Source organism: Muscardinus avellanarius (genome assembly GCF_963383645.1).
Source record: "Muscardinus avellanarius genome assembly, chromosome: X".
Lineage (NCBI taxonomy): Eukaryota > Metazoa > Chordata > Mammalia > Rodentia > Gliridae > Muscardinus > Muscardinus avellanarius.
The window spans coordinates 46,482,079-46,508,553 of NC_137792.1; the positions used below are offsets into that span (position 1 = coordinate 46,482,079).

General features: G+C 51.1%; 1 protein-coding gene across 1 annotated transcript in view; it reads right to left on the reverse strand.

The window, feature by feature from the left end:
* Positions 1-24,758, reverse strand: part of FGD1 (FYVE, RhoGEF and PH domain containing 1) — a gene marked incomplete at both ends in the record, with an annotated part of 56,680 nt that extends 31,922 nt beyond the window's left edge. Inside the window, 4 exons of the mRNA XM_080719117.1 lie at positions 4-457; positions 580-757; positions 1,115-1,288; positions 24,452-24,758. Of these exons, the coding sequence (XP_080575243.1) occupies positions 4-457; positions 580-757; positions 1,115-1,288; positions 24,452-24,758 (1,113 nt within the window). The remainder of the gene's footprint in view (positions 1-3; positions 458-579; positions 758-1,114; positions 1,289-24,451) is intronic.
* Between the last annotated feature and the right edge of the window lie 1,717 nt (positions 24,759-26,475).

Consider the following 26,475-nt stretch of genomic DNA (forward strand, 5'->3'; position numbering starts at 1 on the left):
TACCTCCACAGACTCCTGTCTCTCCATCGGAGGCACTGGGATTTCTCTTTCCTTCTCCTCCTCCTCCTCCTCCTCCTCCTCCTCCTCATCTTCCTCCTCCAGGTCACTGTCAACCTCCTGGGAGCCGGGCCGGTGGGGGTCAGGCAAAGCAACAGGCACAGTGGCCAGGGCTGGGGGCCCGGGACAGAGGCTGTGGCTGGGGGGCCCGTCATCACTGACGAAGCAGGTCTCTTCACTGTTGGATGGCGAGCTGATGCTGTCAATGCCGCTGTCCCGGTTGGGCACCTTCTCACCATCCCGGGGCCCTGGAGCCAGCAGGAACAGGCAGCGGGAGGCCTCGCCCTCGGGGAGCTGGGACACTGGTGGCTGCGGGGGTGGCTGAGGCAACATGGCTGGCTCTGGGGGACCTGGGCAGGGGCCAGGGACTGGCCTATCCAAGGCGACAATCACAGGTTCTCTGAGGTGGGTGTGGACACACACGGAGGCAGAGTATGAGCTCCACTGATAGGCCTCCCCTATGAAGGTCCCTTCTCATCCCAGCTCCGCCCTCCCCGCCATTCCTACAGGGTTCAGGCTCACCTTTCAAACTTCTCAATCAGCGAGGAAACTGCTGCAGAACTGGGGCTGGCCTCCGCCCTGGCGGCCAGACCCCTGGCCACTCGGGGGTCTGCAGGCAGTGGGCGTGATGGCGGAGGAGGGATAGGCTCAGGTGGCGGGGGCATCCGGGGCATCTGCAGGTAGCTGGGCTTTGGGGGGACTGGAGGGATGGGTGGGGAAAAGATGAGAGGCCTCAATGAACTGGGGTGATAGCAGCTGTCATGGCCAGAATACACCCTTTCCAGGAACTCGTTTTATGGGTAATTACTGAGCAGGGCTGAGGTGAGAGCCCAGCACACACACACACACACACACACACACACACACACACACACACACACACACACGTCAGCCCTGGAAAGGCCCTCTACCCTCTGGGTAGGTAGCACCGCCCCCCCACCCCCCAGACCCTGGGGCCTCCTGTTCGTAACAAGCTTTCTCCTCTGCCACTGGTTAACTTCTTCCCTCCTCTGTCCCTCCCCTGGGCCATTTCTCTGCTCTTTCTGGAAGTACTTACCCTGTGGCTTCGGGCCCGGTGCCCGCTTCAGTGGTGAAGGACGCTGGCTAGGGGTTTCGGTAGGGGGACCTGGGTCTGAGCGAAGCCGCTGGGGGCCTTCAGGATGTGGCTCGAGGCTCTGGCCAGGGTCAAGGGACAAACTTTTAACCAGAATTCGATTTCCCTGGTGCAGCCCTAAAGAAAGGGAGAAAATGGATGTCAAGAAGCTGGCTGTACTCCAAACTGACCAGGCAATTGTGTCTTTTTGTGTGTGTGGTACTGGGGATTGAACCCAGGGGCATACCGCCTCCGATCTACACCCCCAACCCTTTGTATTTTTCATTTGGAAACAGTCTCGCTAAATTGCTGAGGATATCACTGTGTTGCTGAGGCTGGGCTCAAACGCGTGATCCTCCTGCCTCAGTTTTGCAAGTACGGAATTATAGGTGTGTGCCACTGCACCCAGCCAGTTGTGTGCCTTAGCAAGTATATGGGGTATTGGGTTTCCTTGAACCCCTTTTCTGGCCTCACTACTTTGCTGGGAAACCTCTAACCCAGCCCTCAGGTGGGGTGCCGGGCCCAGAGCTGGGGCTAACTGTTTTCATCAATAGATAAGATTTCTTTGTGATTTAGTGCACTGATTTCATATATGTTAGTAGGCTATTTTATTAGGGAGTTTAACCAATCTGGGGGTAGGGTAAGCATACTAAAGTTTGTAACCATCGTTTATATAGCCACAGTATAAATGGGTATGCCTGAAATAACCCATTCTTTTCTTTTCTTTCTTTCTTTTCTTTTCGCAGTACTGGGGATGGAACCCAGAGGCATTCTACCTCTGAGCTATACCCCCAGCCCTATTTTTTTTCCTTTATTTTGAAACAGGGTCTCACTGAGTTGCAAAGGGCCTAAGTAGCTTGAGGCTGGCCACGAACCATGATCCTCCTGTCTCAGCCTCCCAAATGCTGGGATTACAAACATGTGCCACCATGCCCGGCTCTTTATTTTTTTAAAGAATTGAGATTATGGGTATTTTCTTGTCTGCAATTCTATATAGCTGCATGTACTTTTTTGTGGTACTTGGAGATTGAACCCAAGAGTTCTCTACTTCTGAGCCACACCCTCAGCACTTTTATTTTAAAACAGGGTCTTCCTAAGTTATTGCATGTTGGTGTTAAACCTGTGAACCACCTGTCTCAGCCTCCCAAGTTTTGCTTTTTTATTTTATTTTAATTTATTTATTTATTTTGAGGTACTGGGGATGGAACCCAGGGGGCATTCTACTGCCAAGCTACATCCCCAGCCCTATTTTTTATTCTTTATTTTGAAACAGGGTCCTACTAAGTTGTGGAGGGCCTCATGAAGTAGCTGAGGTTGGCCGCAAACCTGTGATCCTACTATCTCAGCCTCCCAAGTACGGGGATTACAAGCTTGCGCCACCATGCCCGGCTCTTGCTTCTTGAAATCTCAGCTTCTCATCCATCTGTACTACCTTCCTTTACTACATCTACACACACCCAGCACCCAGGGCTGAGGACACAGGAATGACAGTAAAGCAGCCAGCAGAGCTGGGCATGGTGATGCTCTCCTGTGACCTTAGCACTTGGGAGGCTGAGACAGGAGAATTGTGGGTTCAAGGTCAGCCTCAGTAACTTAGTGAGACCCTGTCTCAAAATAAAAAATGACCCAGGCATGATGGCACATGCCTGTAATCCTAGTGTTTGGGAGGCTGAGACAGATGGATCAAAGATTTGAGGATAGCCTCAGCAACTGAGCGAGAACCTGTTTCTAAATAAAAAATAAAATAGGGCTGGGGGTGTTGCTCAGAGGTAGAATGCCTCTGGGTTTAACTTCCAGTACAAGGAAGGAATAGAGGGAGGGAGGGAGGACGAGAAGGAAGGGAGGAACGAAGGAACAAATATTACAATAAAATTAAAAAGGGCTGGAGGTATGGTTGAGAGGTACAGTGCCCCTGAGTTCAACCCCATTATCAAATGAATAAATAGATAGGGCCAAGGATGCATCTCAATGGTAGAGTACCTCTAGGTTCAATCCCCAGTACCAAATACATAATAAATAAATAAATATAAAAATGCTGGCCATGTAGCTCAGTGGTAGAGCACCCCTGGGCCCAATCACCAGTACCTTCACACACACACAACAAAAGGTCCCCTAAATCCTTCAGTCAGGGCCCTGGGAGGCTGGAGGGACCTCCCAGGTTGACAGTTTCCAAAGAAAGGAGTGGGGGAGGGGCTCAGGTGGGGCTGTGGGAGCTTCAGATGGAAGAGCTGCCAGGTGGGGGCCAGAATGGAGGGAGAAGGTCTCAGATGACAGACTAAGAAGCTAGATACCTATCCTGTGGTAAAAGGGAGCCACAAACAGCCCTGGCTTTGGAAGAGATGCAGGTAAGCTTGTGTGAAAGGAAGAGAGAAGCCGGGTGTGGTGGTGCACACCTGCAATTCCAGTACTTGGGATCCTGGGCTTGAGGCCATCCTCCATAACTTAGCAAGACCCTATTTCAAAATAAGAAAATAAAAAGAGCTGGGGGTATAGCTCAGAGGTAGAATGCCCTTGAGTTCAACCCCCAGTGGGGGGAGAGAGAGGAGAGAGAGGAGAGGAGAGGAGGCGAGGAGGAGAGGAGAAGAGAGGAGAGGAGAGGGGAGGGAGCGCTGCTCCTGGAGCTCCTGCCTGTGCACGGTGTCAGTTGTGTTGTGCACAGCCACCCAGCCTCCCCTAGCCACAAAGGTTCTGTTACCTTGTGTGGCATTCTCATAAATGACCAGTCATGAATGGGCCCACTCAGTCACACAAAAAAACACACATGGTGCTATTTACAGTTTCATACAATTGTAGGACCACACAATTTTTTTTTCTGGAAATAGGGTCTCACTAGGTTGCTGCGAGTCTCACTATTTGCTAAGGCTGTCCTGGAACCTGCGATCCTCCGGCTTCAGCTTCCCAAGTATGGGATTACAAGTGTGCACTGCCATGCCTGGCTGGGGCCATATAGATTCTAATGTCCTAAAATCCCAGTCAGGCACAAAGTCCTGCAGTTATGACCTCACATGTGATTCCACAGTGTCACAAAATCACATACACCTGCCAATGTGGTTGTGCACAGTCACAAAGACACACAGACACAATGGCACCTCTACCACCCCACAAAAACAATCACCTAACTCCACATCATTCATACATCTTTTTGTGTGCTTGGTACTAGGCATTGATTCCAGAGGTGCGCCATCTCTGAGCTACACCCCCAGTTCTTTTTATTTTGTTTTGAAACAGGGTCTTGCTGTGTTGCTGAGCGTATCACTTTGTTGCCGAGGCTGGCCTTGACCCTTTGATCCTCCTATCTCAGCTCCCCAACCAAAGACTAGGATTGTGGGCATGCGCAGCTATACCAGGTCATATACCTTGTTACACTGTAATCCCTCAGATGTGGTTGCTGAATCACAAAGATACATAGGGTCATTTACACTCTGTCTCAAGTTGCAGGGCCATGAAGTATTATATATGCTGTTTTGCGCCTCTGCACACCTCAAGCCTGGTTGTACACAAAGACTACAGCCACACAGGGTCAGCTTTACCAGGTCAGACGAAATTTCACATGATAGCAAAGCAGAAAAAAGCCACACGTCACCACATATTCCAAAATGCACACAGCTAGCCATATGGCAGAATCTACCATCATACTCATGAAACAAACATGACCATGGTATCCCAGGGAGACACACAGACATATACCCTCCTCCAGGTCTAAACAGTCAGTGTCCTGCCACCTCTGCTGCGGAGGAGCTAGCGACACCCTCACATCCAGGGCCATCCAGAGGGATTCTAGGTCTCCCGGTGTTGGAGGGAAGGACTAGCCCAACCCACTGGGTGCTAGAAGCTTCCTGGGCCACTGACCCCACCCTGCCTAGAGCCCAGCTAAGTAGGCCCCAAGGGACTCAGGCCATGCCCTTCCCAGCCTTGAGGAAACACGGAGCCCCAGGGAAGCACTGACCCCCACCCTGTACCTGGCTTTGGGTGCAGTTTCGGCTCTCCTTCCCCACCAGGGCAGCAGGCCCCACAAGGCCCCGGGAGGCTGGCTGGGCTCACCCTGCCCTGCTCAGCACATCCTGGCTGGTCCTGCCCTGCCCTGCCCTCCCCCTGGGCGTGGGGTTGACGAGCATGAATCACCTGGAGGGTGGTACAGGCGGAGACACAGTTGGAAAGACACAGGTCCAGCAAAAGCAGCAAAAGCGAGGCCCAGGGAGCAGCTGCCAGGGCCAGGTGCCCGCCACACAAACGTGCCTCCGGAGGCCTGCTGGACACCCAAAGCCTGCAGACCTCCCAGCCAGCCCTCTGCAGCTGGTCTGCAGTGGGGTTTCAAGACTCCTGGGGGGCTTCACTCCCCGATCCTCCGCTGCTCCTGGGGATGGGCTGCCCTGGCCACCTCCTGCTTCCCCACTGCCTCACCCAAAAGCCCACCAAGGGGCTGCCTCTTCCTGCTCTCTGCCTCCTTGCAGGGAGCCCCGCAAAAGGGAAATTTAGATTCCTGGAGTTCTAGGTGGGCAGGGATTGTCACTTTGTAGCATGGAGGTGAAGGCAGAGATTAGCCCCTTAGCAAGCCAATCAGGCAGGCTGGTCTCCGACTACAGAGAGAGAGGGGAGGGACGAAGGAGGGGGGAGAGAGAGAGAGAGAGAGAGAGAGAGAGAGAGAGAGAGAGAGAAAGAGAGAGACAGAGAAAGAACAGCCTCAGTAATTTAGCAAGTCCCTCAGCAACTTAGTGAGACCCTGTTTCAAAATAAAAAAGTTCTGGGGATGCAGCTCAAAGATAGAATGCACCTGGGTATCACACATACCAAAAAAAAATTAAAGAGAGGATATCAATAATATAAAAAATCATGGTACCTGACTACTCCAGGAGTAGTATTATCACGATCGCTGACTGGACTGCATGGATGGAGGTTTTGCTGTGCCTGAACTGGACCGGGAATGGCTAAGCTGTCACACAGCTTGCCATTGCAATCCCAACACACTGCCAGTCATGGTGGCACACAGTTGTAATCCCAGTACTTGGGAGGCTGAGAAAGGAGGAACATGGGCTCAAAGCCAGCCTTGGCAACACAACAAGGTTCTCAGAAAATTAGTGAGACTGTTTCCAAATAAAGAAATAAAATTGGGCTGGGGGTGTAGTTTGGACGTAGAATGCCTCTAGGTTCAATCCCCAGTACCAAAAAATAAATAAAATGAAATCCCAACACCACCATTTACTAAGTGGCCTTGGGCACCTATCTGTTTGAGCCTCAGCTTTCCTGTCTAGAAAAGCAGATAATAACAGCCACTTGGGTTTGAGGGCATCTATGATTCCCTTCACGATGAAAGGAAAGGGAAGTGTTCCCTAACACAAAGAGTGATGTGGGTTAAACTGGAAAATCAACAAGAATCACACGCGCACAAAGGCATGGAACTTCTCATGCTGATACACAAACCCACAGACCACGACTCAGCGCAGAACTCCTGACGGACTGAGGAACAGGAGCAAAGCCACACAAGTGCCCCAGCACATCAGGACAGGGCCCAGAAGACGCTGGTGCCCTGCCTCCCCGGTACAGGCACAATGAAAAAACACAAAACCTCCAAACGGGAACATATGTGTCCAGAAGTGTAGCTGAGTTCTGAATTTTCCCATGACAACTCTTGGCTGAAATAGCGAAATCATTCCAGAATCTGTTTCTGGACATTGAGTGGCCCTGCTTGGCAGGTGCCTTGGGCACACGCTTCAGGGTTGGCTGGCAGGGCAGGGCCAGCTTTGCCCTGAGATTGAGGACAAGAACTCTTCTTTGGGTCCATTCCCACTGGAACCAGACCCTACTTCTCCCTCACCTCTTTCTGGGCATTTTAGCTGCCAGCTTCCCCCCTCCCTGGCCAGCAGCATCCCCTCTCCCAGCTGTAGCCTTGGCTTCATCTCAAAACAGCTCTTCCAACCTCAGACTAGACCTCGGCCATTAACTCTCTAGTGACCTGGGCAAATGTCTTCAGAGCTCTGGACCCCAAGTTCCCCATTTGCAAAATGGAAAGAATATGTGTGGTTCTGGGAATTGAACCCAGGGGCAGTCTACCTGAGCTACACCTGCAGCCCTTTTTATTTTTCATATATATATATATATATATATATATATATATATATATATATATATATTTGGTACCTGGTATTGAGTCCAAAAGCATTCTACCTTCAAGCTATACTCGTTATTTTTATTACACAAAAACACACATACACACACACACACACACACACACACACATACACACATTTTTTGTACTCAGGATTGAACCCAGGGTTATTCTACCTCTGAGCTAGACCCCCAGCCCTTTTAATTTTATTATATATATTTTGGTACTGGGGATTGAGCCCAGAGGTGTTCTGCCTTGGAGCTACACCCCCTAGTCCTTTTAAAAGTTTTAATTTTGAAACAGGGTCTTGCTAAGTTTCTGAGGCATCTTGCTACATTGCTGAGGCTGGCCTCAAACCTGCACTCCTCCTGTCTCAGCCTTTCAAGTACCAGAATTACAGGCATGCGTGTGCTCCCTGTGAGGAATCCATGGGATGAATATTTCTCCAAAAAGCCCCCAAATCTTTGCCTTTCCTGGCTGAGAGGTCGACCCCAGGGACTGCTGGAATTCCTGGGGTTGGGGTGGGGAAGGGAAAGGAGGGAGTGGAGAAGAAAGAACACAACAAGGAAAGTGCCTCTAGGGAAGCCAGCTCTGTAGGGGGGGGGGGCTTCAAAGAAAAGGGAGGGTGAAGGCATAGGCCCCACCCCTTTCTGCTGGGGTCGCGGGAATGCTAGCTCCAGCCCCGCTGACTCAGCCCAACTTCAAGGCTGGGAGTGCAACCAGGGACTGCAACCCGAGGGGCCTGGCGCTTGTTCTTTCTGGAAGTTCAAACGCAAAGGTCTGTCAAGTGTGAAATGTTCAGGAGGAATTGTTTACAGGAACCCTGTGGGTCGTCTGGAGGTTTTTTTCCCCAAGTCCACCAGCCTTCTGAACATTAGGTCTTTGCAGAAAAACAAGGGCACTTTCTGCAGCATGAAGACACTTTGGAAGCCATTCTGGCCAGTAAGGAGCTTCTTATAGAGTGTGACCTCCAAGTGGGTGTGGTGGCTGGTGGTGCACCCTTGAAATCGCAGTACTTGGGAGGCTGTGATGGGAGGATCCCAGGTTCAAAGCCAACCTCAGCAATGTAGCAAGACGCAAAACTTTGAGCAACGTGGCCTTGGCGGAACCCTTTTTCAAAACAAAATAAATTGGGCTGGGGATGTAGCTCAGAAGTATAATGCCCCTGGGTTCGATCCCTAGTACCAAAGAATTAGAAGAAGGAGAAGGAAGAGGAGGAGGAGGAGGGTGACCTCTTGCAAAATGAAGAAGCTGCCTACATCATGAAGGCTCTTTACTTTTTTAAAAAAGGTCCTTTCTGTAAAGGGAGGGACAAATCAGGTGTACTTGGGAGGCTGAGACAAAAAGACTGCAGGTTTGACACCAGTCTATGGCCACCAGGCAAGCCTCTCTCAAAATAAAAAACAAATAGGGCTGGGCGTGGTGGCACATGTTGCTAAGATAGGAGGACCACAGGTTCAAGGATAGCCCCAGCAAGTAATGAAACTCTCATCAACCTAGTGAGACCTTGTTTCCAGGAAATAAAAAATATCATGCTGGGGGTATAATGCTAAGGTAGAATGCTCCTGGGTTCCAGCTTCAGTATCACACACACAAATATATCTATTTGGCTCAGGGTGTACCTTAGAGGTAAAATGTCTTTGGATTCAGTCCCCAGTACAAAAAAAAAAAAAAAAATGAAGGGAAATTCTGTGAAATGAGGTGAGTTCTTAGAAACCCTTTGTTAAATGGATGACCAATCTGTAAAATAAAGGATCTTTGACAGAAGGTTTGTCTATAAAATGGAGGAATTCTTTTTGTTGTAAAGCAAGACCCTTCTGTAAGTGATGGACCTTTCTGTAAATTTGGATAAAGTGAGAAAGTTTCTGTAGCTGGGGCAGTACAAGGCAATAGGGAATGGTAGGGACTGGGGCAAACAGCAGAGCATATGCTTCGCCTAAAATAGGGGTAGTTGCTCCTCCCCTCCATCCTGTTGTTACCTTGCAAGAATAGTTCCCACATCTTCCAACATTTCAAGAGAATCCAGAAATCCATTTTTATGTGAATTCATATATATATGAAGATGTTATGTGTATGTATGTTGCTAGGGATTGAACCTGGGGCATTCTACTGCCAAACTATAGCCCCCCGGCCCAATTTTATTTCTTGTTTTGAAACAGTCTTGCTAAGTTGCCGAGAGTTTCGCTATGTTGCTGTCCTCCAACCCGCGATCCCGTCTCAGCCACTATGCCCGGTGCTTTATTTTTATTTTATTGGTGTGTGTGTGTGTGTGTTTACTGGGAATAGAACCCAGAGGCCATGTGTGTGTGTGTGTGTGTGTGTGTGTGTGTGTGTGTGTGTGTGCAGGGGGATACTGGGGATTGAATTCAGGGGCATTCTACCTCCAAGCTACACCTCCAAACCTTTTTAATTTTTTTTTAATAGGGTCTCCAATCAGGCGTGGTGGACACACTTGTAATCCCAGTATTTGAGAGTCAAGAGGATCACAGGTTTATAGTCAGCCCCAGCAACTTAGTGAGACTTTGTTTCAAAATAAAAAGCTTTAAGAAAATGGGGTTGGGGTTATAGCTCAGAGGTAGAATGTCCTTGGGTTCAGTCCCCAGTTCCACAAAAAAAGAAAGAGAGAGAGAGAGAGAGACAGAGAGAGACAGAGAGAGACAGAGAGAGACAGAGACAGAAAGAAAGAAAAGAAAAGAAAGAAAGAGGATCTCTCTAGGTTGCTAAGTGTCTCACTAAGTTGCTGAGGCTGGCCTTGAACCTGCAGTCCCAGTCTCAGCTTCCCAAATCCTGGGATTACAGGTGCACACTACCATAGCCAGCTTTAATCTCTTAATTTTAAACGCAGCGAGCAGGCCAAATGAAATGCATTAGTCAAATTCAACTTGCAGCCATCCTGTTGCCATATCTTCTATGGACCTGAGGCCTATTCCCCCTCTGTGTCCCCTTTTGGATCTTGTCCTGATCTGGCTTTTAGGCAGCAGGCTTGAAGACTCCCTTTCACACTCTCTGGAAGGGCCTAAGGCCCAGAATGCTGGCTCATGGGACACTTGTCAGGAATTCTGACGATTAGAATCTGTTTTTTTAAGCCGGGTGTAGTGGTGCACGTTTGTAACCCCAGCATTTGGGAGGCAGAGACAGGAGGATCACAGTTCGCGGCCAGCCTCAGCTACTTAGTGAGGCCCTTTGCAACTCAGTGAAACCCTGTTTCAAAACAGAGAATAAAAAATAGGGTTGGGGGCCTAGCTCAGAGGTAGAATGCCCCTAGGTTAAAAAGAAAAAGAATCTGTTTTTTGTTCTGCGTGTTCCAGTTCCCCTTCTGCCCTGTGCAGGGTGCAGAGGGAAGAGATCAGGGGATTGTGAGAATATTCCAAATTCTCCAAATATTAAAGTTTAGCAGGTACGGGAATTCAAGTGTTTACGGAACACCTCCTCTAGTCCAGGCATTGTGTTGCTACTCTCCTGCGTGACATTCTCCCCTAAACTCCTGAACTATTAGCTCTGTTTCACAGATAAGGATACTGAGGCACAAAGAAGCGAAAGGATTGCCTTGAGGATACGCGGCTAAAAGTCAGGGAGCTCGATCTTGAGTATGTCTTTGTCCAGAGTCACCCAGAGCATCTCCCTGAATGTTTGCTGACTTGGGAAAGAAATCAGGGGGAGGGGAAGGCAAGAAGACTTTCTGAAGTAAGTAGCTCAGGGGAGCTTTTCATAGGCAGATAGAGGGAGATGGTCCCGCAGGTGAGGGAAGAGAAAAGCAGGTCAAAGTGTTGATACTTGGGTCAGGCTTGCTAGTGCATGTCCGCAATCCTGCTACTTGGGAGGACAAGAGGATTGCAAGTTTGAGGCCAGCCTCAACAATTTGGCAAGATTCTGTTTCAAAATAGAGTATAAAAAGGTCTAAGATAAAGCCCAGCGTGGTGGCGCATACTTGTAATCCCAGCTGAGATTGGAAGATCGCGGTTTGCGGACAGCCTCAGCTACTACTTAGTGAGGCCCTTTGCAACTCAGAGAGGCCCTGTTTCAAAATAAAGAAAAAAAACTTGAGCAGGTGGTGTAGCTTGGAGGTCAAATGTCTCTGGGTTCCATCCCCAGACCCGCAAAAAAAAAAAAAAAAAAAGGTCCAGGATATAACTCAGAGGTAGAATAGCCTTGGGTTCAATCCCTAGTATTGAAAAACAAAAGTATGGACACTTGGGAGGGTGTGTGGTTTAAGTGTGTGTCTGAAGAGTGCTGAGTGTGCAAGAAGGGGCAAGGAAAAGACAAAAGAAGCAGGCAGGTAGCACCCCAGCCCACCAACCGCCACCACAGATGGGGAACATAAGCAGACACAGACATGTGGACAAACACAGAAATAGACGGACACAAACATCAAGAAACCATATGCTTAGAGCCAAGGTGATATACAATCTGAACATACAATGTATCTAGTTCAAAATACACACATGGATGTAAGACACACACCGACATACAGAAACAACACACACAAAACAGCCAGGTGTGGTGGCACAGGCCTGTAATCCAGTACTTGAGAGGCTGAGACAGTAGGATCTGAGGTTCAAGGACAGCTTCAGAAAATTAATGAGACCTTCAGTAATTTAGTGAGACCCTGTTTCAAAATTTAAAAACTGAAAGGGGCTGGGGTGTAGCTTGGAGACTGGATGCCTCTGGGTTCAATTTCCAGTACCAAAAGAAAAATTGACACACAAAACAGATCCATACGGACAAAGCCATCCAGAAGGCCAGGCAAAAGGGTGTCCAGGCATGCACGCGTGCGTGCACACACACACACACACACACACACACACACACACACACAGGAATCACACAGCCACAGGAGAGGACAAGCAGCCCATCCCTCTTCCAGTCTCTTGATGGCTGAGAAGCTAGGCAGCTGCCTCCCGGTTCTCGGACCTTCGGGTGGATAGCGGGTGGTAGCTCCACCCCAGGGAGGAGCTGGGGACTTCAGAGGACAGGAAGGGAAGGGAGTGCAGCTGGGAGCACCGGGACAGTAATTACCCTGCGCTGGGGCTGCCACGCTGGCTGGGATTCCCCTCCCAGGAGGACACAGTCACAGGGGGATGGTCCCTCTGCCCCCTGACTCAACCCAAGAGACCCCTACACCCCCCTCCTCCCCTCCCATCCACCAGGGCAAATCCAAGAGTTGAAGACACAGAAGAGGGAAAAAGACACTGGATACAGAGACACTGGGACAAAGGGAGGGAGAAGCCAGGAACACTACCGGAGACCCAGAGATAAATACTGGGGAAGGGGGAAAGGGACCAGTCACAAGTCAGACCGGGACAAAGAGGTCCTCCGGGCCTGGGAGCCAGGGAGGGATGCAGGCCAAGGCAGACCACGGGGCAAGGACAAAAAGGGCCACGCAGAGCCATCTGTTCAAGACTACAGTGTGCCCTGCTGACAACTGTGGGCTTCGCCTGTGGCTTTTCATCTTACCAGCCTACCAGGTGGGGCCTTCAAGCCCATTTTAAAGATGAGAAAAGCGAGGCTCAGAGAGGCCAGGCGGCTAGCCCCAGGTCACCTGAGAACGGCAGAGCTGTGTCTGGGGTGGGGGTGGGGTTCTCCCCCTGGCCGGCCCCAAAAGAGATCCCTGAAGAAGAAGTGAGACTGAGGACTCACCCTAAGAGACGCACCGGGAGAGCGCCCCGCGCCTTCCCGGCCCCCGCCGCCGCCCCGGGCTGGGGGAGGGGCCGCGTCTACACCTGGAATGCATTAGGTAGGGAGGCCCGGCCCGGGAGCCCGGAACACGCTGGAGGGGGAGCGGGGAAGGTGGAGGTGAAGGCGACCGTGGTGGCGGCGGCTGGGTCCGCGGCAGCCGGCCGGGGCGGAAAGGCTTCTATGCCAGCTGCAGTTCCCAGGGGCCAGCCCTGCCAGGCCCGCCTTTCCAGCTTTCCACCGGCGCCTTCCCTCGGCCACTTAACCCCTTCCCTGCAGGGCCACGGGGAAGCCAGCCGACTAAAAGCAGAGGAGCTTGAGGTCACACCTGTGCCCCTCACCCCCCTGCCCTTACTCCAGAGCCCGCAGGGGCACAGCTCATGCCTATTGGGCACTGTCGCCTGGATGTCCGGTATTTGGTTCCTCAGATCCAGGGCATCCCAAGTAAACCACACTTCTACCCCAGCCTCTTAATCCAGCCGGCTGGGCCCAGGCTCCCCCAACCACTTGGTAACCCAACACTGCTCCCTCCCAGCAGTCACACAGCCAGCCCCCGGGACCTGCACCCGGCTTCCTGGTAGCTCTGGAATCCTCCCACTGCACCCTCAGCTCCTGACTGCCCCCCATCCTCAGGGCCCTCTGCAAGGCGTTCTCAATGGCACAACCAGCTTTGGGAGAACACAGTCTCCTTCATTCCCTCAGCCTTCCGAAGGGTTCCCCTTGCCTTCGGGTGAACTTCAAACTCCTGAATACAGGCAGGGGCTAGGAAGGCCTAAGCTCATGAACACTTCCCTGCCCCCACCCTCGGCCACAATGGCCTCTTGTCTGTTCCTCGAAAGTGCTCTCTTCCGCCTGGGGCTCTGGCACATGGCGTTCCACTGAAGGGCTTTTGGTTTTTCTGCTGGTCAGTAAGTGCCTCTGGACTCCTGTTTATCCTCCAGGTTTCAAATCAAATGTTCCCTTTCCCTGCCTCCTCCCAGTGTGTCCCTGCACTGTCGGCGTTTGCAAGTACTTATAGTATCTGTCCTGCTAGAAGTGAGCTCCAGGAGAACAGGGATTGAGCCTATCCAGTTGCCCACCCAGCACCTGGCACAGAACGGGATGCATACTAGGAACACAATAGACACATGCTAAAGAGATGCCTCCTGCCAGGCGCGGCAGCACTTGCCCATAATCCCAGTACTTGGGAAGCTGAGACAGGAGGATCCAGATTGGAGGCCAACCTCAGGCAATGTCACCAGACCCTGCCTCAAAAGAAAAATTAAGCCAGACTCTCTAATGCATGTTTCTAACCCCTGTGTGTGGGAAGCTAGGCAGGACTGCAGATTTAAGGCCAGCCTTGTCTACTTAGTGAGGCCCTCAGCAATTTAGCAAGCCCGTTTCAAAATAAAAAAAAATGAAAAGGGCTGTGGCTGTAACTCGGAGGTTACATGTCTTCCATATGTCCATATCTTCAATCCCTAGTACCAAAAGAGTAATAAAAATTTAGCAGGGCCTGGTGGCACAGGTTTGTAATCCCAGTACTTGGGAGACTGAGACAGGAGGATCACAGGTTCAAGAGCATCCTCAGCAAGAAGTAAGACTCTCATTAACCTAGTGAGACCCTGCTTCAAAATAATAAATTAGGGCTGGGGGTATAGTTTGGAGGTAGAATGCCTGTGGGTTCCATCTTAAGTACTACAAAAAAATAGGTTTGGAAGTGTAGATTAGTGATATCCCCCATGGGTTCAATCTCCACTGCTGAGGGAGGGAGGAGGAAGAGGAGGAGGAGGAGGAGGAGGAGGAGGAGGAGGAGGAGGAGGAGGAGGAGGAAAGCTGGGTGTGGTTTTTGTAATCCCAGCATTTGGGAGGCTGAGACAGGAGGATTGCGGTTTGCGGACACCCTCAGCTACTTAGTGAGACCCTCTGCAACTTAATGAGACCCTGTTTCAAAATAAAGAATAAAAAATAGAGCAGGGGGTGTAGCTTGGAGGTCAAATGCCCCTGGGTTCCACCCCCAGACCCTCAAAAAAAAAAGAAGAGGAGGAGAGAGGACAGGAAGATGAAGAAGAAGAAGAAGAAGAAGAAGAAGAAGAAGAAGAAGAAGAAGAAGAAGGAGGAGGAGGAGGAGGAGGAGGAGGAGGAGGAGGAGGAGGAGGAGGAAGAAGAAACACTTATATAATTAGCTTCAAAGGGGGCAATAAAGAGCCCAGCATGGTGGCACATGCCTGTAATCTCAGCGCTTCTGAGGCTGAGACAGGAAGACTGCAGGTTCAAGGTCAGCCTCAACAACATAGCAAGACTCTCAGCAGTTTAAGCAAGACTCTGTTTCAAAATAAAGCTTCCTAAGTACTAGGATTATAGGTCTGTACCACCATGCCCAGTTGTTTTGAAGGTGTCCCACCTTCCAGGTTCAAAGAGCTATACATGGGACACTTGAAAGGTTAGATTAGTTGCTCCAAAGATATCCACTCTCTCCAGATCAATGAACTTAAATTTGAGAGGCTAAGCTGGGTGTGGTGGTATACCCTTGTAATCTGAGCACTTGGGAAGCTGAGGCTGAGGCAGGAGGATTACAGGTTTGAGACCAGCCTCAGCAACTTAAGTGAGACCCTGTTTCAAAATAAGAAATAAAAAACTGGGCTGGGGTTGTAACCTGGATGTACTATGGCCCTGGGTTCAAGGAATGGGAATGCACGCCATTTACACTTGGAAACCTCAGTTCTTTTTTAGTACTAGGGATCGAACCCAGGGTCATTCTACCTCATAGCTATGCCCCTAGCCCTATTTTGGTTCTTATTTTGAAACACAGTCTCACTAAGTTGCTGGGGCTGGCCATGAATTTACAATCCTCCTGTCTCAGCCTTCCAAATACCAGAATTACAGGCATGGTTCCCCCACACCCTGAAGAAACTTTTTTTTTTTTTTGGCAGTAGTGGTATTAGGGATTGAACACAGGGACATTCTTCCTCTAAGCTACACCACCAGCCATATTTTTTATTCTTTATTTTGAAACAGCATCTCACTAAGTTGTGGGGGGGGACTTACTAAGTAGTTGAGGCTGGCCATGAACCTGCGATCATCTTGTCTCAGCCTCCCAAGTACTGGGATTACAAGTGTGCACCACCACGTCCATCTAAAACTTCAATTCTTTTAGTCCTATCTGGGGCAGCCCTTGGTCCAGCTACCCAGAGTCTTTACATCTGGTTGTTTGTTTGGAAGGCTCCAGCTAACTAGGAACCAATTCTGGGTCTTTTCTTAGACCCTCTCCTGGAATCTCAACTATTGCTTTCCAAAACCCCCCTCAGAGCCCACTGAGACCCCCTCCTTTCTTGAGTCCCCTCCTTCCTTTCCATGAGAAAACCCTTTCGGTGGCCTCTCAGGCCCTCAAGAGGGAGAACATTAAGGGAATCACATGAATTCACCAATATTTGATTTGTCTTTCAGAAATACTCCAATTCTTTGCAAAAGCCAGCTCCCCTGGGTGCATGTAAAATGGGTCTTGACTCCGTGCAAATATGCTTTAAAAACTGTTTTTAGCCTGGGCGTTGTGGCACATGCTTGTAATCTCAGCATTCGGGAGGCTGAGACCAGAGGATCTCGGTTCACGGACAGCCTCAGCTACTTAATGAGGCTCTCTGCAACTTAGTGAGACCCTGTCTCAAAATAAAGAATAAAAAATAGGGCAGGGAATGTAGCTCGGAGGTCAAATGCCTCCGGGTTCCATCCCCAGACCCCCCCCCCCGAAAAAAACAGCAACAAAAAAACCCAAAACAACAACAACAAAAAAAACCTGTTTCTACCTAAAGAGAGGCATTGCTTTTTCATACTGAGGATTGAACCTAGGAGGGTTCTGCCTCTGAGCTATCCCCACAGCCTTCTTTAATTTTTTTTTTCTATTTTGAAACAGGGTCTCAAGGTGCTGAGGCTGGTCTCGAACCTGTGGCCCTCCTGTCTTAGCCTCCCAACTACTGGAATTACAGATGTAAACCACTACCTCTCGCCTAAGAGAGGCATTTCTAAGGCAAAGTGTGGACAGGTAATCTATGATCCACCTGTATACCACTCCGCTGACTTCAATATCTGTCTTCAAGGATGATATAGCCTCAGAACCATGAGATACCATATGGTCCATATTATACACCGGTGGTGAAAACTTTCAAATAATTCTGGCCCAAAGGATTGTGTGTGTGTGTGTGTGTGTGTGTGTGTGTGTATTAACTGGGGTTTAAATCCAGGGGCATTCTACCTCCCAAGCTATACTCCCAACCTTATTTTATTTTTTAGTTTGAAATGGTCTCAAAAAGTTGCAAAGGGCCTCACTACATAGCGAAGGCTAGCCTCGAACCTGTGATCTCTTGTCTCAGCCTCCCAAGTACTGGGATTACAGCTGTGTACCACCATGCCTGGTGATCCTGAGATTTTTCTCTCTGTGTGTATGTGTGTGGTACTGGGGTCGGAATCCAGGGACTTTTCTACCTCTGGGCTATATTCCCAGACCTTTTTTATATTTTATTTGGAAACAGGGTCTCACTAAGTTGCTGAGAGCATCACTAAGTAGCTGAGGCTGGCTTCAAACCTGCGCGATCCTCCTGTCTCAGCCTCCCAAGCGCGGGGATTACAAACGTGCGCCACCACGCCTGGTGATCCTGAGATTTTTAATCCTAAATCCAAAAGCATATCCCTGGGACTCTCAAACTCAACATTTCTCAAACACAACTCACTATCTTCTCCTAACCCTGCTCCTTCTCATGCATGTAGACAGCCCCAACACCATTCACTATGACACTGGAGTTAGTTTCAGAAAACAAACTAGGAGCCAGATGCGGTAATACATGCTTGTAATCTCAGTATTTTGGAGGCTGAGTTAGGAGGATTGCAGGTTCAACATCAACCTCAGCAATTGTCAGGCAGCAACCTAGCGAGACCCTGTTTACAAATCAAAAATAAAATAGGGCTGGGGTGTACCTCAGATTTCAATCCCTGGGTTCAATCTATGGCACCACAAAAAAGAAAAAAAGAAAAGAAAGAAGGAAGGAAGAAAGGAAGGAAGGAAGGAAGGAAGGAAGGAAGGAAGGAAGGAAAAAGAAAAAGGGCTGAGGGCCGGGGTATAGCTCAGTGGTAGAATGCCCTCACACGCACCTATGGGACACTTTCTAACAGCCACATGGCATCGTTCCCTGGTAGAAAACCCTGCAGTGGTTACAGTGTGCCCTCGGAAGATGCCCTTTTGCCAGCCCTACCCCTCCAGCCTGCCTGATGCCACCCCTGCCCCAAGTCTCGTGCCTCTGCTCCCGCCAATCCTTCCTCAAGTGCCCCCATGCTCCTCTCCAGCTCCGCAGTCCTTGCCTGACATCCCCCTAGGCTCCTTCCTCCGGTCAGGCTCTGTGCCAGGCACCGCTGATGCCAGGGTCTCCTCTGCCAGAGCCCCAGAACTGCACCTGCCTTCCAACTTGGAACTGCCAAATGATAGACGTTCACAAGAACTGGGGACAGGGGTAAATTGAGGTAGCCAGTGCTTATGCATATGTGGGTGAGGGCTGGACTCACCCTCTTTACCATAGATCCCCAGCATCCTTTTCGGGCCAGGAGTGAGTTGTGGGGGCCCTCGTATAGGAGGCTGGGGAGGGGCCCTCAGAGGGGGAGCCAATGCAGTCTGGCTCTAATGATGCTATCTCACTGCAGGACCATGGCCAATCACTGCATCTCTAAGCCTCCACTGTCTCATCTGGAAAACGGGCCTGGTCAGTACTTTGTACTCTGTGTTGAATGTCACCACAGGGGACATTTTTCTTTCTGTGTGTGTGTGTCTGTGTCTGTGTGAGAGAGAGGGAAAGAGAGAAAGAGAGAGGGAGGGAGGGAGAGAAAGAGAAAGAAAGAGAAACAGGCGGGCTGAGGCAGACTGGGAATTGAACCCGGAGGCATTCTACCTCTGACTATATCCCCAGCCCTATTTTATGTTTTTCTTTTTCTTTTTTAAGCAGGGTCTTGCTACACTGAGGCTGACTTCAAATATTGGATCCTCCAGTCTCAGCCTCCTAAGTACTGGGATTACAGGCGTGCACCACCAGCCTAATGATTCCTTGCTTCTGATACCATGACTTTGGAGCTCTGAGGATGAGTTTGGGAATAACATTTTTTAAAGTCAACAAGGAGCTGGGCGTGGTGGCGCAGGCTTGTAATCCCTGCGCTTGGGAGGCTGAGACAGGAGGATCGCGCAGGTTCGAAGCCAGCCTCAGCTACTTAGCGAATCGGAAGGAATCAGCTTCTCCTGCTGCCCCCAAATCAGCTGTTTTCTCCACTCCCCACGAAAAAGCCTCTAATATCAGGTGCCTCTAACATCTCTGACCCAGGTAGGTCAAGCCCCAAGCTCCCCCACCCCCAGTCATCTGGAAGGACATCTAAGTCTCACCCCAGGATAGGATTCTCCCAACTCTCTGTGTGTAAACATATACTTGTGAACTCCTTTCCAACCCTCTCAAAGCCTCTGTGGCACCTCACTGGGTTACCCTGTAACCCAATGGAGCCTTATGTTTTATCGACCTGGAATATGAACATAATAACAATGGTCCCTTCCTCCACCAAGAATCAGAGGGGACAACTAAAAGAGAAAGGGCCTGGAAGGAATTCAAAGCTTTTCACACAGACAAGATCTAATCATTATTTTAAAAGGCCTCCCCCAAAACCAGGCATGGTGGCACATGCCTGTAATCCCAGTACTTGAAGGCTAAAGCAGGCCAATTGCAGGTTCAAGGATAGCCTGGTCAACATAACAAGACTCTCAGCAACCTAGGGAGAACCTGTTTCAAAACAAAGATTTTTAAAAAGGGCTGGGAGTGTAGTTGGGAGGTAGAATGCCCCTGGGTTCAATCCCTAGTAACACACACACACACACACACACACACACACACACACACACACACGCCTCCCCCAGCCAGCACAGTGTCACACACCTGTAATCCCAGCACCTGGGAGGATGAGACAGAAAAATCAGATTCAAGTCCAGCCTCAGCCATTTTAGGGAGTTCCTCTGCAATTTAGTAAATCCCTGTTTCAAATTATTTAAAAGTGCCGGGCGTGGTGGCGCACGCTTGTAATCCCAGCATTCGGGAGGCTGAGACCAGGGGATCACAGTTCACGGACAGCCTCAGCTACTTAGTGAGGCACTCTGCAACTTAGTGAGACCCTCTTTCAAAATAAAGAGTAAAAAATAGGGCAGATGGTGTAGCTTGGAGGTCAAATGCCCCTGGGTTCCATCCTCAAACCCGCAAAAAAACAAATAAATAAAAATAAAAACAAACTATTTAAAAGTGCTTTGGTGCAATGCCTGTAACCCCAGCCCTTGGGAGACAGATAGGAGGATCCCATGTTTAAGACCAGCCTCAGCAACTTGGTGAAACCCTGTTTCAAAATAAGGAATAAAATAGGGCTGGAGTGTAGCTTGGAGGTAGAATATCCCTGGGTTCAATCTCCAGTACCAAAAATAAATGAGTAAATAAATAAATAAATAAATGAATAAATAAATAAATAAAAGCACTGCCACTCAGGACTGGACCTGAGGATGGTGATTCAATAAAACCTCTGCAGTCTGGGGGAGGAAGTCAGAAGGCACAAGGAAATCTTAACATGTGGACTAAAATGTTTCAACCCTTTAATTGAAGTTCAGGAAACCTCTCTCTCCCTCTCTCTCTCCCTCTCTCTCTCCCACTCTTACACACCCTACAACCACCAACCCTGCCCTCTTTGGGCCAATTATAGGCGAGTCCCGTGGAAAGAGAGCAAGTCCCTTGTGCCTACCCCTGGGCTGGCTGGGCAGTGGGGGAGGCGGGCCTCTCACAACCCATGCTGCTGTGAATCACATGGCCCAGCGCCCGCCTTGCCAGGGCTTGAGCAATTCCTCCGCCTCCTCTTTAGAAGATTTTCCTCTCTTCTGATTTTATTTTACTTTTTAAAAACTGTTTTGATGATTTTAATATCTCAAATAATATCACAGCAAATCTCATGGTATATTTATCATTAAATATGTCCACAATCCTTTCTGTCGTTGTATTTCTGAGTCACAGAATATAATTACTTAAATTTTTATAGATAATACCATATTTTTTCCAAATATATGACCTTCTAAGCCGGGCATGGTGGCGCATGCTTGTAATCCCCGTGCTTGGGAGGCTGAGACAGGAGGATCGCGCAGGTTTGAAGCCAGCCTCAGCTATTGAGTGAGGCTCTCAGCAACTTAGTGAGACCCTGTTTCCAAATAAATAGAAAATAGGTCTGGGAGTATAGCCCGGAGGTAGAAAGCCTCTGGGTCCCACCTCCATTACCACCAAAAAAAACCCCCCAAAACCCACAAATATATGACCTTCTATTAAGCTTACCAATCTGGATATTCTCAACATATTTAATTATGGCAATCTAATAGACAAAATATCTCTTTGTTATACTTTGTGTTTCTTTTACTATTAAGAGAGTTGAACATCTTTTCACATTTAGTGACTTTATTTTACTTTAAACTTCTGGCTATACGGGCATGGTGGCCTACACTTGTAATCCCAGTCCTTGGAAGGCTAAGACAGGAGAATCAAGGTTCGCAGCTAGCCTCAGCTACTTAATGGGGTCCTCTGCAACTTGGTAAGACCCTGTTTCAAAAATAAAGATTAAGAAATAGGGCTGGGGTTATAGCTCAAAAGTAGAATGTCCCTGAATCCCATCCTTAGTACTGCAAAAATCAAAAAACAAAACAAAACAAAAAAAACCCAGCTGTTAAGGGTTTGGGCCATGTCATAGGCTTTGCAACCAGTTTCTTCTAGGCTCCTCATGACGTGTGTGTGTGTGTGTGTGTGTGTGTGTGTGTGTGTGTGTATAATATTGAGGACTGCGGATGAACCAGACACATCCTACATCTGAGCTACACTTTCAGCCATGTTTTATTTTGAAACAGGGTCTAAGTTGCTGAGGGTCTCAACTAAGATCCTTGCTGTCCTGCCTCAGCCTCTCAAGTACTGGAATTATAGTTGTGCATCACTGAACCTGGCTTCCCCATGGCATCTTCTAGATGAATTTATTGAGGTTCACAGAAGAGAAGTTCTTCACCTGGGGTGACAAAGGGAGTCAGTTATGAATGAGTGGCTGGGTGGGAGATTAGGTCCTTCCCTGATGCCCTTTTCTTATTCCCAACCCTCATTTCATATTAAAAAAAACACCTGTACTTGGGAAGTTGAGACAGGAGGATTACAGGTTTGAGGACAGCCCTGGTAAGTAGTGAGACTCTCATCAACCTAGGGAGACCCTGTTTCAAAATAAAAGTGGACTAGAAGCATAGGTAGGAGGTCAAATGTCCCTGAGTTCAATCCCCAGTACCAAAAAAAGACATGTTCTACACACTCACAGTCTACTAGGGAAAAGGGATCCTGGGGATGCTGTGTTGCTTTTGGGGGGAGGAAGAGTGTAGTCCGGGAAAAGTATTATGATTTATAATTTGGAAAGATTGATGGAATGGGGAGGTGTACTGAGAATCACCACCATGTATTGATCAGAGAAGCCAAAGACCAGGGATCTAGACACTCCCACACCAGAGTAATCAGGGGGTAGGGATTCTGTGTCCTTGTCCTTCTCTTAAGCAATAGTTAGAAGAGGGCCTGCTACATACTCCCTTGGTCTATTCGGGCACTTGTTTGACAGGATTTATTGAGCACCTACTGTGTTCCAGGCACCACTCTAGCTGCTGAGGATACAATGGTGGAAGAAACAGACACATTGCCCTTGCCCTCCAAAAGCTCACGTTCTGGTGAAGGAAGAGGGGCAATGGACCAGTAGACACATGAGAAGTGACTTCCAACGGTATTAAGCACAAGGACGGCAGGGCACACCGGCAGCTGTGATGGCGACTCACAAGTGGCCCTACCTAAAGTGGTCAGAGAAGGTTTCTGGGAAGAGGTGACATCTGAGCTGAGACCCGAAAGATGAGGAGGGAGCCAGGTGGGGGGCTGGGGGAAGAGCTACCAGGCAGAAGGCGAAGCAAATGCACAGGGTGGGAGTGTGTGTGGGTGTTTTGGGAGCTGAAAGACGGCTACAGTAAAGTATGAGTGGCCCCCACTGCGCAGCATCTGTCAAGGGGAGTTTGGAAAGGCAGCAGAAGCAACAAGCCGTGCGGAGCGGCAAAGGCCTGTTGTCAGCTGCACACAAGGAGGGATCCCTGAAACCTCCCAGAGCTTCTGAGGACGGAGGACAAGGGAAGGAAGGAGTTGAAGATGCTGATGACCAGTCCAAGGTCAGCAGCAGGGAGTGCATGGTGGCTGTGTCTAATGCTTCACCGCTGCTACCTGGTTGCTGGGCCACAGTCCCAAAGACCTGTAGAGCCTGGGAGGGAACCCTGGAAGTCATTGCAAGCTCCTTTTTCCCAGTGGAAGGCAGGGCAGATGTACACTGCCTCTTTCTCTGTGGCTCCTGGGCTCCGGCCCCCATGAGAATGTGCCCAGATGGAGGAGGCTCTGCTGGGCTCCTCAGACACTAAGGGCTGTGCAAACGCCTCTCAGGGCAGTTGTCTGTGGCCCTGGCTTGACCCAGACCTGCTCCGCCTCTGCAAATCCATCGAGCAACCATCCTGATTTATCCTCATAAGCAACCTCGTGGCCCTGCGGTTCTCTGCTTCTGCTACAACTGGCTTCTGCCCCCTCTGACCTTTCTGCTGCCGCCTACCTACTCGCCCCTCAAGCCTCTCCTTCCAGCCTCACACCAAGGCCCACCTTTCCTTCTCATCAGCACCTTCAACTCCTTCCTTCCCTTGTCCTCCCGCCACACACACCTGGCAGAACCCCAACCTTGGATGAATCCACCATCCCTCTTTTTTTTCCACTCATACTCCAGGGCTGCTGAATAGCACAGGAGAAAATCACATAAGCAGAAGGCTTGGCATTACTTTCATGGTCTCGAGCCTGAGTTTGGGGAAGCGGAAAGACCACAGACTTTGCACTCTGATAGATTTGGTTTTCAAGCCAGACTCCATACTGGCTGTGTGACCTTGGGCAAGTTATTTAACTTCTCTGAACCTCGGTTTCCTCCCTCCATTCCCCACAAAATGGGGTTAACAACATCTACTTCACAGAGGGCTCCTGAAGGTGAACCGAGAATCCAACCAAGTAAAGCACACAGTCCAAAGCCTTGCACAATGTAGGCGCCTGGCTAATGGGAGACTCCTTTTCTTCAGTTTCCCCAACTAAACACCAGTTCTCCCACTACACACCGATTGCTGCTTTGCAATCTGCCCCCTTTTCTTGCAGTGCTCCCTCACCCATTAGCCTGAGCAGATAGAAGAGAAGGGGGTTGGGTAGAGGGGCACAAGGGACAGAGAAAAGTCAGGGAACAGAGGTTGAAAGGAGAGGACGAAGGCTGAGGGAGAGGGGAAGGAATGGGGAATCGGGGTTGAAGGGACCCAAAGGGCTGGGGTGAGCGGGCCGCCCCTGAGGTGGGGCTTAGAGGGCCGGAGAACAAGAACCCGCTCCCAGTACCAGGCCCGTGGCTCGGGCTCCCGTGCCGTCTCGATCACTCACCAGGCCGAGGCTGCGAGCCCTCCAGGTGGTAGGAGAAGCGCAGGGCCCGGTGGTGCTGTGGACTGGGGCCGCAGGGCAAGACCCGGGGCGCCGGAGAGGCACCCAGGCTGGCGTCCGAGGGTCCGGCAAATGGGGGATCCGGCGGGGCGCCGAGAGCCGAGCCTGAGCCCCTGCGTACGGGCAGTCCGGGCTCCGAGGCTCCAGGGTCCGAGTCGGCACCGGCGGGCGGAGCGGCTCCTGGGGGGGTTGTGGCCGGGTGTTGGGGATCCGAAGGCCCGGCGCCCCCCGGGGCTCGGTGGCCGTGCATGGTCCGGGCCTGGGCGCGGGGCCCGGGCTCCCCGCTTGGCTCCAGCTCCTGGGGCGGAGGCGCGGGCGGAGGAGGCCCGGCGCCCGGCGGAGCAACGGCCTCGGGCTCGGGGGGCGGGGCTGCGGGCTCAGCCCCACTGCGGAGACTCGAGCCCCCGGCCCGGGCCCGGGCCAGCAGCCGTGGCAGCGGCGGCAGTAGCAGCAGCAGCCGCGGCCACCGCCGCTGCCGTGCCAGGCATCGCCGGCCCTGGCCCCAAGCGGGGAGTGGGCTCGGCCGGGCCGGGGGCCCGCTGGGGAGCGCTGTCTATGCGGCAGCGGCCGGCCGAGGGTCGGAGGGCTGCACTCGGCGCGGGCTCTCCGGCGGACGGCGAGCCACTTCCGTGGCCCCGGGGCGAACGGCCAGAAGGCTCCGAGTGCCGGGTCTCTCCGTACTCCCCGAACGGGAATCGATCAGGGCTCTCCCCGCTGGTCGGAAGGGGTTCTTCCTCCCGCCGCAGCGGAGGCTGGGGGCGGAGGAGAGGGAAGGGAGGGGAGGGAAGGGAGAGGGAGGGGAGAGGACGGCGGTGGCCTGGGGGCGCGCGTGTGCGCCGCGCGCTGGGGCTGCGGGGCGCTCCTTCAGCCGGTCCTCCCGGACGATGCTCCGGCCGCGAGGGCAGGGGAGCGGCCCGGGCCGGGCGCCGCTGTCTTCTCCAGCCTCAGCCCGGGTCTCGGCGGCGGCGGCGGCGGGCGGGAAGAAGCCCTGGCAAGGAGGGTGGGGAGGCGGGAGCCGTCCCCGAGGCAGCCGCAGCCACAGCGGCGCTGGGACCCAGTTACCGGGGCCCCGCCCCCTCGCCCAGGATTTGCGCTTGGCCACGCCCCCTCGCTGGTCCCGCCTCGCTCCTCGCGGCGACCGCCCTCTTTCGGCCCCTTAAAAAATTCCCTCTGCGCTGGCCTTCCCCATCCCTCTCCGGTCCGGTACCGGCGAGTCTCCTGGCTCCACCGCCGAAGTCTGTTCTTCCGTCCCGTCTCAGGTCTTCTTCCGCTCGCCCATCATTCTCTATTCCAGACGCCTTTGCACGCGTTCCAGAGTTCCCTAGGGCTCAGCTCCTAGCGGGCCTGTCTCTGGTTCTTTTCCAGAGACCAGACCTCATGGTCCTTTACTTTTCCACGCTCTTAACGAAGACTCTCAGTTCCCTGCTTCTTCGTATCCTCCCGGCACCATCCCAACCTTGGATCAGTCCAACCGTGGATTAGGCTTTTCCCTGCCGGTTCCAGGCAGCTGAACGTTGCTGGAGAAAACTATTCAGCGTCACGGATTCTTGCCGCTATAAACCGTGATTCCCAGTTTTTCCGAGTTCTTTGGAACCACTCCCTAATCTCTCCTCACTCTCCACGACGGCCATTACAAACGGCTCCCCTCCCCTCAGCCCCCCAGCGCTTCCATCTGCCCCCTCTCAGCAGATGACCCCACCTCCTACTTCACAGAGTAAACAAAAGCCAGCCAAGAGGAAGCTCTTGACTTTTTGCCATCAAGCCTAGGAATTCGTTAATTCCTAACTCCTTCCCATCAGAATCTAAATATACCCAGGTCTCTTCCATCTGAAAACAAATAAACAATTGCCCCAAGTTCTTTCTCTCTCGGACCACCTCCCTCCTCCCTATACAAACTTCTGCAAAGAGTTGCCTACACTCAACTGTCTACATTTTCCCACCTCCCACTTATCTCCCAACCCACTCCA